Below are 12,591 nucleotides of genomic sequence, written 5' to 3'. Positions count from 1 at the left end.
AATGGAGAGGGTACAGAGGAGATTTACTAGAATGTTGTCTGGGTTTCAGCACTTAAGCTACGTAGAGAGGTTGAACAGGTTGGGTCTTTATTCTTTGGAGCGTAGAAGGTTGAGGGGGGACTTGATAGAGGTTTTTAAAATTTTAAGAGGGACGGACAGAGTTGACGTGGGTAGGCTTTTCCCTTTGAGAGTGGGGAAGATTCCAACAAGGGGACATAACTTCAGAATTAAGGGACAAAAGTTTAGGGGTAACATGAGGGGTAACTTCTTTACTCAGAGGGTGGTGGCTGTATGGAATGAGCTTCCGGTGGAAGTGGTGGAGGCAGGCTCGATTTTATTGTTTAAGAGTAAATTGGATAGGTATATGGATGGGAGGGGATTGGAGGGTTATGGTCTGAGAGCAGGTAGATGAGACTAGGTCAGAGAAAGTGGTCGGCGTGGACTGGTGGGGCCGAATGGGCCTGTTTCCGTGCTGTAATTGTTATATGGTTTATATGGTATGATCGTGTAATGTTGGATTCCATTTGCACTGTTTCCAAAAGCTGAGCGAAACTTTGGACAACTTGGGTTGACAAGTGGCAGGCAACATGTGCACGACGTGCAACTGTAACTGTGTCAGCGCCGTAGTGGCGACCATTTGCACACCTTGGGTACGCAGGCAAAGACGTTCACTGTTCCTTGTCACATGTGACAATAAAGTTTTCCGTTCCATTCCAACTACCAGGCAACCGTCCTTTTCGAAAAGACTCTCATCGCCTGCCCTTGATGTTCAGTGGCATTACCTTTGCTGAATCCCCCACCACCTACATCCTCGGAAGAAGGGTCTCGACCTGAGACGTCACCCATTCCTTCTCTCCAGAGATGCTGCATGTCCCGCTGAGTTACTCCAGCATTTTGTATCTATCTTTGGTTTAAACCAGCATCTGCAGTCCCTTCATACACATCCTTGGGACCACCGTTGACCAGACATTCTACTTCACAAGCCACATAAATGTTGTGGCTATAAGAACTGGTCAGAGGCTGGGTTTCATGTGGCAAGCAGCTCGCTTCCTGAAATGCCAAAGCCTTTTCACTGTCTACAAGACATAGGTGCAGTGAAATACCCTCCACTTGTCTGGATAAGTATCTCAACAGCAATCGACACCCTAAACATACATTCTTTCCATTGATGCATGGTAGCTTCAGTGTGTAGCATTTAACCATAGACTGCAGTACTTGGGTGCCGTCGAGACCAAGTGATGTTTCAAGCACATGGAAGCACCACCTTCAGAGTCCACTCCTAAATGCACACCAAACTTGACCTACAAATATGAAACTGGTCATCAATTACTGGAACTAAATCTGAATTCCCTACCCAATAGCTATGTTCATCATAAGTATTGCAACAGAAAGCAGTGACTCAACACAGTCTTCTCAAGGACAATTATGACTGGGAAATAATTGCTGTCTGCAGCAGCAACCACATCCTGAAAAAATAATTCAAAAAGAGATATGAGTGGGTAACTGGAATGTTATTGGGAGGGTTTATTTGTTTTGTAATGGGTGCAGCAGAGATACATCAGAGTATTAGGAGGGATAAACTGGTGACAAGTTACATAGATCGCGTCTGTTTTGTTTTGTTTTAGTTTAGAGTTACAGGTGCTCCTCAACTTACGATGGGGTTAAGTTCTGATAAACCCATCGTAAATCGAAAATATCGTAAGTCGAAAATGCATTTAATACACCTAGCCTACCAAACATCATAGCCACCTAACCCACCATAGCAGTTTGTGAAGGACTCGTGCGTGTCCAGGCTTGTGGACACTGACGATACTACTGGCAGAGTGGGATTGGTCACGTCTGTTAAAGTGGTCGAGGCGCTGCCCGGACTGAGTGCGGAGCTGGACCTCTCTGCTGGGGGCGGGGCGGGCAGTGCTGTCCCGTCAGAATTTTCCCGGGAAAAGATAAAAATTCAAAATTCGAAGTACGGTTTCTACTGAATGTGTATCGCTTTCGCACCATCGTAAAGTCGAAATATCGTAAGTCGAAGCATCGTAAGCCGTGGAGCATCTGCACAGCGTGGAAACAGGCTCTTCAACCCACCGCGCCAACCAGCAATCCCCGTTTACTAGCACTATCCTACACACTAGGGACAATTTACAATCTTTACCAAAGCCAATTACCTTATAAACCTCCACATCTTTAGAGCGTGGGAGGAAACCGGAGCACCCTGAAAAAACCAACGAGGTCACAGGGAGAACGTACAAACTCCGTACAGACAACACCCGCAGTCAGGATCAAACGTGGGTCTCTGGCGCTGTAAGGCGCCACTGTACCATTTGTGTTTCCTCCAACTTGAGCAGTCATGCAGTTCAGAGGATCATTACTGTAAGCCCAGCCCATCCTGCTCAGCATTGAATAGCTCACTCTGACAGGAATGCAGCTAAGGGAATGCTATATTCTACCTCATACACACTTCTGCCATTGAGAGTAAGAAATTAACCCTTTGAGTTATTTGACTTTGTAGGGTAGCCAGAAGGAAACCAGTGTGGTGAGAGTACAGAACAAGGGAGCATAACCTTAAAAATTAGAGTCGGATCGCCAAAGATAAAGAGCAATTAATCACATAAATGATCATGGAAATCTGGACCCTTCTCACCCAAAAAGTAGTGAGAACGTGGGGCGATTTAAAAACTGCAGAACCCCTCTTGTCTTTTTTTTTGCAAAGTAAGGTTCACTCAGAAAGATAAACGGGGTGTTAAGAAAACTATCATCCAAGTTCTAACGTATAGCTCCTGTGACTGGATGCAGCTCTTGGCATTGCATTTACTTATACTAACCATGTAAGTAGCCCCACCAACATTAGGGGGATTAAATGATCGATTCATCCTTGGTTTGCTGCTGAAGCCACTAGGTCTCTGAACTATGTTACCCCTTCAGCCAATAACACTACCGCTTCTTTTTGATATTTACTCGTACTTGCAATTCGATGATGTAATTTTTTTGTTATGTTATATGATGACAGGGAGCTTTCTTCCTCAATTCAATATTGATGAACGATCAGTTTATTTGTACACCATTTCATTTAAGTTTGATTCTATCCTTGGAAGAATGACCAAGTATTTCTAAGGTGTAAGTCGATATTCTGCAGTTAGACATGAAACAATGCTGCTCGCTGGTGACTTAAGGAGAACTGGGCACAAAGATCTAGCGATCTCTGTGTGTGGGTTTCACCATTGCTAGATCCTGGAGTTATCATGCCCCAATTTCAGATTGTCTTGTGGGTGACATGATCAAGCAGGTTTTAACTCAATTAAGTTTTAACTCAATTCCCACAGACAGCAAAGCAAGAGGTAATAACAAAAAAATCATATTTGACACATTTCAGGTCAAATGATAGGTTTGAATGTATGCATAAAATTAAATTAGAAGTTGAAATATAAATTATTTAAAAAGAATAATAAGGTTATGTTAAAGGTGGAATTTTCAAATAACTTTCCAAGAAACAACAATCCAAAATATTTTTGAGAGCCTGGAAGCTTGTTAAAAAAGAGCATGTGGTACACAATTAAATACAAGTTCATGCATTTCATGCAACAAAAGTGCCAGCTTTTTTAAAATACCCATTGGTTTCATAACTTTACCAGTTTAACAGACAGATCCTTTGGAGGTACAGGGAGAGAATGGCAACATCTTCTGGTTTCTAGTTTTAATTGTAGACGCGTTCACAAGTTATAGGACTAGAATTAAGCCATCCTCCTCACCTCCTTTGTAAAAGAGCATGTGTGCATGGTCCGGAGAAGGATGCTGTCAGATTTCATCCATTCTGACCTTCATGTCTCAAATGGGGTGTTGCCATACACGAGAACAACAAATTTGAACTGCAAGTTCTGGAAATTTGCCATTCCAGGTGTACCTTTCCTAACTTCAATCTGTCGTCTGTTTAAACTCTTGTTTCTATGCAGCAATGATGTGAAGCCAAATTTTGAGTTGAAGTTGGAGCTGTACAGCTGCTGCATGGACGAAGTGTCTTCCATTACCAACACTCCGAAGAGATTAGCCAGAAAACTTAGCAGCTCTCTCACCAGGTCAACTCGAAAGAAGCTCGTGACCGCGCTGGAGAGTGGAGACCTTGGCTCCCTTCTGCTGACCAACCCAGTAGCAGCGTGAGTCCTTCTCAAACTCATTAGGCGTTAACTATGCATTTTTGTTTTGTGATTTACACTGCTTTAATGGCACTTAATGTAACAAAATCAATGACAAGTGGCATCCAAGTGAAAGTGAATCTAAGAACGTTCAAATGAACAAGTGAACAGAATTAAAAACAGAATTGAAGAATTTTTCAGGTTGCAAACTTTCATGTAAAATCACACATATGGTGATTAGAATTTGTTTAATATTTGGAATATAACATTTTGAAACGGTTCCAATGCTTTAAAATGTCTCTGCTAATGAATAATTAGTCTGTACAGAGGTATTGGACCAGACCTTGTTGCAAATTCAGGCGTACAGAATCTTTATGGAATCTCGGAGCACCAGCTTGCTGATGTTTCTGACCATTTATTGCCTCCCTGACCTCATGTTGGACCAGACACCAGATGTTGATCACAGGGACAGTTCACTTCCTATTTTAAATATCGCTATTAGTTCATTATTGCCATGTGTTCTGAGATGCAGTAAAAAAACTTTGTCTTGCATGCTATCCAGTCATATACCATCCACGCGTACAATAAGCACACACAGGGAGTGCAACGCGATTAAATAATAGTGCAGAATATAGTGTACCAGCTGCAGAGAAAATGCAGGATTTCCAAGCTCTTGCCTGAATTGTGAGCTCATTGTTTTTGATTTAAGTCCATTGCCGATTAAATGGTTGAAAAATGGATTAATCATTATTAGTTTTAGGTGACTATTGGGAGGGTAGAATTGGGAATTGTTACAGGTGAGGCGTAAAGAGCAATGTTCAGGAGCAGGCAAGAGTCCATCAAATGCCTGTCCTATATTGCTGGCCTCCACCATGCTTTGTCCATGTTTCACCTGAGTAATATTGTGCTCTTCCCCTCTAGAGGTGCCAAATATCATTTGCTTGCAGAAACCGCATTAAAGCTTGATGATGTCGAAACTGGCTTCCGAACTCATAGGCTCGCTATCATAGGAAATGGTGAGTGGGTCTCTCTCCACAATTCTAAGCTCTTTGCACTCATTGTCTCCATGCGATATTATTTAAGCCTAATGTTGGACGCATTCTGGGAGGTTTCATCACATTCCCTGTGTCACTTCAATGACTGCCCTCAACAAGTCTCTGTCTGAAAGTAAGGCAGTTTGGAATGTCTAAATGTCCACTATAAATGCCAAATATGAGTTCCATCTCCAGTGGATTTCCCAGCAAGCTCCTTCCATTGATGACGTGAGATGTTCATTATCTGAATTATAACAGTGGATAAAATGTCAAACAATTCACCAAATAGTAGTCGAATCACACGAGGTAAAGGTAGGAAAACATGAGAGGAATATGAATAGATAGAGTGACTGGAGGAGACTTATGGAGCACCATGGGCTGGTTACACAAAGGGCTTGAAAATGTGTTGCAAATTCCACAGTACACTCAGCACAATACAAAGTTTCCCTTTCCAAAAGGACAGAGCGATTAATGTTGGTGTCGGGCAAACAGCTCATTGTCCCTTCTCCGATTTTTGCAATGAATAAAAATATTCAAAGAAAATGGGGGGAAAAACACCCATAGATTATTTACATTGCCACTGTGATTATTTTTCCCAAGTTGCTTAGAACAACACCAGGAGAATCCTAAAGGATTAGCAAACTGTTTTTTCACTAGAATCTTTTTCAGTATTCACAAAGGATAGGCTTGAATAAAGAAGTGAACCATTAATGGATGACAGGCAATCAATTAGGTCTGTCAGCATTTACAACATTCAAGTTTCTGTTCCTGCACACAAAATTACAGTGCAATTTTGTATTTAATTTAATAAAATGGTCCTCATTTCATGTTCAAAATCATTAAGCAATAAATGTATTGCACAATCATATTATTTTTCCCTGTGCTCGACTTTCAATGAAAGACATTTTACTATTTATTTTGAACAGATGGAAGGTTTTAGTTTCATAAATTTCAAGAATTGATCAGGAGATTAATAATCTAAAAGGGTCTTTTTGTTTCATTGTTATTCGATCTCTTAATCTGCCTGAAATTATTTAAAGCTAAAAAAAAAGAAGTTAAATCTGTTTAACTAATGCATTTTTTGGGGTCGTGGACAGAGTTAAAATAAATAGCGAGCCTTTTTGTTCTGTGCAACCACCACCCCCATTTGGAATTGTTTTCATGTGGTGCATAAAGATTATTGAATATATGGGGAGGAACATTGGTGACGGGGACCATGTAATTAATGTGAGTAGGAGTCTGAAGATGGGTCTCGACCCGAAACATCACCCATTCCCTCTCTCCAGAGATGCTGCCTGTCCCGCTGAGTTACTCCAGCATTTTAGTGTCTAACTTCCGTGTAATGTGAGAATCACTGAAGCACTGGGATATTGAGTGTCTGACTGAATGGAGCTGGTCGAATGAGATGGACCACTGAATAGGCAGTGACATGCTGCAGTCCATTTCAATGCTCGAGATTTAAAGTGCAACCAGAAGCAAAGAGTTCAAGTCAAGAGCAAGTACCAAAGGGAAAAGGGACTTTCACAAACCTCCATGTTTCCCTTTACTGGGACCCTTTAAGTATAAGAAAATAACTGCAGATGCTGGTACAAATCGAAGGTATTTATTCACAAAATGCTGGAGTAACTCAGCAGGTCAGGCAGCATCTCAGGAGAGAAGGAATGGGTGACGTTTCGGGTCGAGACCCTTCTTCAGACTGATGTCAGGGGGGCGGGACAAAGGAAGGATATAGGTGGAGACAGGAAGATAGAGGGAGATCTGGGAAGGAGGAGGGGAAGAGAGGGACAGAAACTATCTAAAGTTGGAGAAGTCGATGTTCATACCACTGGGCTGCAAGCTGCCCAGACGAAATATGAGATGCTGTTCCTCCAATTTCCAGCGGGCCTCACTATGGCACTGGAGGAGGCCCATGACAAAAAGGTCAGAATGGGAGGGGGAGTTGAAGTGCTCGGCCACCGGGAGATCAGGTTGGTCAATGCGGACCGAGCGCAGGTGTTGAGCGAAGCGATCGCCGAGCCTGCGCTTGGTTTCGCCGATGTAAAGAAGTTGACATCTAGAGCAGCGGATGCAATAGATGAGGTTGGAGGAGGTGCAGGTGAACCTTTGTCTCACCTGGAAAGACTGACCCTTTAAGTTGTCATTTCGGGCCATGTGTTAACGTGAAAGGCTGGCTGGTAAAAGGTGCATTAGTGGCAATGCAACTCATTCTAAATCGCTCTTGATGTCATAAATATATCCAATGGAAAACAATTGCTTGGCCACTGCCTTCCTCCAGGAGAAATACTGCCTGCTGAAATTTGCCAAAAAGTGTGTGTGTGTTCTTATTGCCATCCAATATACCTGTCAGTAAAACCGCAGGAGATGTGCTAGTTACGCAAAATAAGCCTTGAGGTTATGTTTATTAAATCATTAAGGAAGTAATTCCAGTCTGTACTTGAGTAACCGATTCAATAACTATTTCTTCACTATATTCAAGTTGTTCATTCAGTGTGTAGTCACTGTACAATTGTCCTTCCATATTTTGCTGTGTAGAAGAAGCTTCCTTCTGGCTACCCTTGTATGGGCACGTATGCAGTCGATTAGTTGCTCAGCCCGAGTGCATGACAAAGGATATGATGGCTGGATACCTGAATCAACAGGTAAAGCTAATTCCACTCTCACGAGTATCTCCATATAGCTCCACATTTACTTTTAGCCTAAGAGGGAGTTATTTCAGCCTCTCCAATCTATGCAGGCTCACAGAGCAATTCCATTCCCACACCAACTTTCCGTATTACCTATTTTCACAATGCACGCATGCAAATATACACAGGTAAGCACACATACGCACAAGAATTTGCACGTTCTCCCTGTGACCGCGTGGATTTCCTTCCGGTGCTCCGTTTTCCTCGCACGCCTCACAAATGTGCAGGTTTGTCGGTTAATTGGCCTCTGTAAAATTGCTCCTTGTGTGCAGGGAGTGGATGAGAAAGTGAGACAACATAGAACCAGTGTTAATGAGTGATTGATGATTGGCATAGACTTGATGGGAAGAAAGCCCTGTTTCCATGCTGTATCTTTCAATGTGTATGAAGAAACTGCAGATGCTGGTTTAATCCGGAGACAGACACAAAATGCTGGAGTAACTCAGCAGGACAGGCAGCATCTCCGGAGATGCTGCCTGTCCCGCTGAGTTACTCCAACATTTTGTGTCTGTCTTCTGCATCTTTCAATGATTCGTTGGCATGCCCAAACATACACATTCCACTCCCCGTCTACACACTGGGAACAATATACAAAAGCCAATTACTCTACCAACCTATGTCATTGGAATGTGGGAGGAAACCAGAGCACATGGGGAAAATCCAGATGGATACAGGAATAACTTGCAAACTCAACTCCACTGGAGGTCAGTGTGGAACCCAGCTCTGCTGGTTATGCCATTGCTGACCGGAATCCAAACAAAGTCTAAAATGGCATAGCACCCATCAAGCTTTCAAATGTGTCCCTTTACTCTGCTCCCATCTATTACTTAATGTTTTAACAAAAGATGCAAAGTGCTGGAAGAACTCAGTGAGTCAGGCAGCATCTCTGGAGAACGTGAAACACTTGAGGAGTTACTTGATGTTTTTGGTTCTTGCAGAGCATACAGAAAATGGGTGGCACAGCTGGTAGAGCTACTGCCCCAGAGACCCGGATTTGTTTCTGACTTCGGGTGCTGTCTGTTTGGAGTTTACATGTTTTTCCTGTGACCACGTGGGTTTCCTCCGGATGCTCCATTTTCCTCCCACATCCCAAAGACATGCGAGCTTGAGGGTTATTTAGCCTCTGTAAATTGCCCCTACTGCGTAGGGAGTGGATGGAAAAGTGGGATAATGTTGAACTAGGTGTGAACAGGTGATCGATGCTAAGCGTGGACCCTTCTCAAGTTAGATATTTTTAAGCACTTTACCTTTAATTTAAATAAGCAGCAGCCTACTATCCTTGGTATCCTTGATGTCTTTCTCATCCACTCCCAACAGTCGTAGAGTCAGAAAGAATGGAAGTAAGCACTTCACCCCAACTTGCCCAATGCAGACCAAGATGCCCCATCTACACCAGTCCCACCTGCCCATGTTTGGCCCATATCCCTCTGAAGCTTTCCTATCCATAAGGAAAGAAGAAATTATTTTGTCTTACCATCACAGCATCGTTGGTCGGCACGGACTAGGTGGGCCAAAGGACCTGTTGCCACACTGTATCTCTAAAGCAAGCAGTCAATTATAATCAGCAGTGGTAATGACCAGATTTTGTGTGTAGGATGGATACCTGTGCCATTGATTCCCAAGTGAACCTTGTTCAGCAGTAGAATCCCAGTTTCCCAACTGAAGTTCTGGCCAGAGATAATCGTATAACATGGAAACAGACCCTTTGGCCCAACTCATCCATGCTGACCAAGATGCCCCATCTAAGCTAGTCCCATTTGCCTGCGTTTGGCCAGTAATCCATCAAAACCTTTCCTATCCATGTACTTGTTCAGGTGTCTTTTAAATGCTGTTATATTACCTGTCTCAACAACCTAGTGGGAGAGTATTGGACCAGAGGCCATAGCCTCAGAATAAAAGGATGTACCTTTAGAATGGAGATGAGGAGGAATTCCTTTAGCCAGAAGGTGGTGAATCTGTGGAATGCGTTGCCACCGGCGGCTGTGGAAGCCGAGTCAATGGATATTTTTTAGGCGGAGATTGACAGATTCTTGATTTGTAAAGGTGTCAGGGGTTATGGGTAGAAGGCAGAAGAATGGGGTTGAATGGGAAAGATAAATCAGCTAAGATTGAATGGCAGAGTAGACTTGACGGGCTGAATGGCCTAATTCTGCTCGTTGAACTTATGAACCTCCTCATGCAGCTCGTTCCATATACCCACCAGCCATGGCCAGGGGCTGAGAAAGGAAGGTCTTCGCAGGCTTCCATTATGGCTCTGCGCTTTGAAATTGTTTGTCTTGAAGCAGCAGCGGCAGATGATAAAAGAGGGGGGGTGTCAATTTTTTTTTAAAAGATTGTTTTGTTTTTGCATCAAGTCGGTTCAGGAGGAAGTCACTCGTGACGAGGCAGCATGGGGACATGTCTGTTTTGTCTTGTTGCTCTCATCGTGCAGATAATGAAAAAATGATGATGCAACCTCTACTCTTTAAATAGACCAAAGAGCGATTAAACATAAAAGGCTATCATTTCAGTTTCACATATCAGTGATTTGAATCTACACATTCAGCAAACCAGCATCAGAAAATGCAGACTGTTAAGGCAACAAAACGACCTGCTCAGTGTGTAGATGGTTAGATGTGATTACTGAGGGGCATTGCATTACTGTTTCCATCCTATTGCACTTAAGCACATTTCCAGTCAACATAACAAAACAGCTTTCATCCTAACTACCAACAGCTGGGCAGGACTTGAAATCTTTCAATGTATTTTAAGTGGTCAGCTAATCCTGGATGTGACCATTTGGTGGCGCAGCGGTAGAGTTGCTGCCAGAGACCCGTGTTCAATCCTGACTACGGATGGCGCCCGTACGGAATTTGTGCTTTCTCCCTGTGACCGCGTGGGTTTTCTCCGGGTGTTCCGGTTACCTCCCGCACTCCAAGGACGTGCAGGTTTGTAGGCTAATTTGGCTTCGGTAAAAATTGCAAATAGTCCCTAGTGTGTACGGTAGTGCCAGCGTACAGGGATCGCCGGTCTGTTCGGACTCAGTGGGCCGAAGGGCCTGTTTACGTGCTGCATCTCTAAACTAAAACTATACTAAACTGAACTAAATCTGAGTGTTTGAACTGCAAATCTTCCAAGTTCTTTTCAGATGAAGCACTCTCCTGTTTCCTTCCAACAAAGGAGGAGGCCTTTCGGCCCAACGAGTCTGCCACCTGAGCATTTTCGTCCATCTTATTTTCCCCAATTATTTCATTGTGACCTATTCGCTCTTGCATGCCCGGTAACTTTCCCCTAATTCTCCTGTCACCCACCTGCAAACATAACAATTTGCAGTCGACATGTGATGCAGCACATCTTTGGAAGGAAACTGAAGCACTCGGAGGAAACCCATGAAGTTGTAGGGAGAACATGCAAGCTCTGCACAGACAGCATCGGAGTTCAAGATTTAACCCGAGGGCTGTCTGTGTACTGTGAGAAAACAGTGCTACCTGCTGCTCCCAATGTGCCCCTCAAACAATTCTTGTTATTGATGGAAGTGCTAATCTTAGTTTTATGCGGTCTTCAGTAATAACTTCCCCCGGTGCATTGCTACAGTTATTGTCATAATAGCATTTAATCTGCAGTGAAAAACCACTGAGGCATCTGTGAGCCAGTGAACTTGTTTCAGTTTCGCATTTCGCTGTGTTTAAGGGAACAAAACAAGAGCAGATCAACTGCTCTGCAGGTAAAAACTGCTTCCATCCCAGTGTTTATTTGAAAACTACTTTTGCAGTGCTGAGCTTTAAAAGACTGGAGCTCCTCCAATACCTCGTCACAGAACTAATTCATTTTCTGATTTGGTTTTATCGAGTAGCTAATTTTTTTTTTAAAGTGTAGGTCTCCATCCTTTTGATCATTTGTTTTACTAACCATGTTGACATGGATTTTAATGGCTTTTGCCAGGCCTGCACCTACACCCATTCATGGTTTAGTCAGTGTAAATAGCAAATTTGAATGACCTAAGAGTATCGAGTTACTCTTTTGTGTGTCAGTCTCCAATATTCACTTGCACTGGCATGAAATGCTAATGGTAAATAGCTTGTCAAAGTACTTGCGGGCACAAGGAAAAGTTTGTGCACATCACGAGCAGTGCGTTGTTAGTCTTTGTTAAATTTTGCACGATCTCTTTCAAGATAACAGTTGCACATTTCGTTAGACCCATTAAAAATCTTGAATTTTTCTAAAACGCCAACGCACAAAGAATAAAAGCTTAAGAATAAAGACGCCAAGGGCTTGAACATTTTCACTGCAGCTGTTTTCACCTTGTTTCACCATGAATAGCCTGCTGTCAGCACTCATCTGCCATTGCATCCAGTCCAAGGAGCAAGGCATCCAATCCAAGGCTGGTTGAGATATGGTCCAAAAAGCATTCAAAAGAGAGTTAGATAGAGCTCAAAGGCTAGCGGAATCAAGGGGTACGGGGAGAAGGCCGGAACGGGGTACTGATTGTGGATGATCAGCCGTGATCACATTGAATGGCGATGCTGGCTCAAAGGGCCAAATGGCCTACTCCTGCGCTTATTGTCTTTGTATGTATGTAATAACACCCAAACGATAGACACGAAATGCTGGAGTAACTCAGCGGCATCTCTGGAGAGAAGGAATGGATGTCGTTATGTATGTAATAACATCCAAACAATAGACACGAAATGCTGGAGTAACTCAGCGGCTTCTCTGGAGAGAAGGAATGGATGTCGTTTCTGGTCGAGACCCTTCTTCACACTTATAATA

At 43.1% G+C, this 12,591-nt stretch overlaps 1 protein-coding gene across 2 annotated transcripts in view; it reads left to right on the top strand.

Annotated features, from left to right (window-relative positions):
• The window catches only part of LOC144600884 (rhotekin-2-like), a 36,829-nt gene that overhangs the window by 11,370 nt on the left and 12,868 nt on the right, over positions 1-12,591 (top strand). For both annotated transcript variants that reach the window (XM_078412767.1, XM_078412769.1), the window contains 3 exons: positions 3,945-4,145; positions 5,046-5,140; positions 7,691-7,797. In XM_078412767.1, coding sequence (XP_078268893.1) covers positions 3,945-4,145; positions 5,046-5,140; positions 7,691-7,797 — 403 coding nt within the window. The remainder of the gene's footprint in view (positions 1-3,944; positions 4,146-5,045; positions 5,141-7,690; positions 7,798-12,591) is intronic.

The sequence above is a fragment of the Rhinoraja longicauda genome, chromosome 16 (genome assembly GCF_053455715.1).
Source record: "Rhinoraja longicauda isolate Sanriku21f chromosome 16, sRhiLon1.1, whole genome shotgun sequence".
NCBI lineage: Eukaryota > Metazoa > Chordata > Chondrichthyes > Rajiformes > Arhynchobatidae > Rhinoraja > Rhinoraja longicauda.
This window is presented reverse-complemented; position numbering and strand designations above follow the sequence as displayed.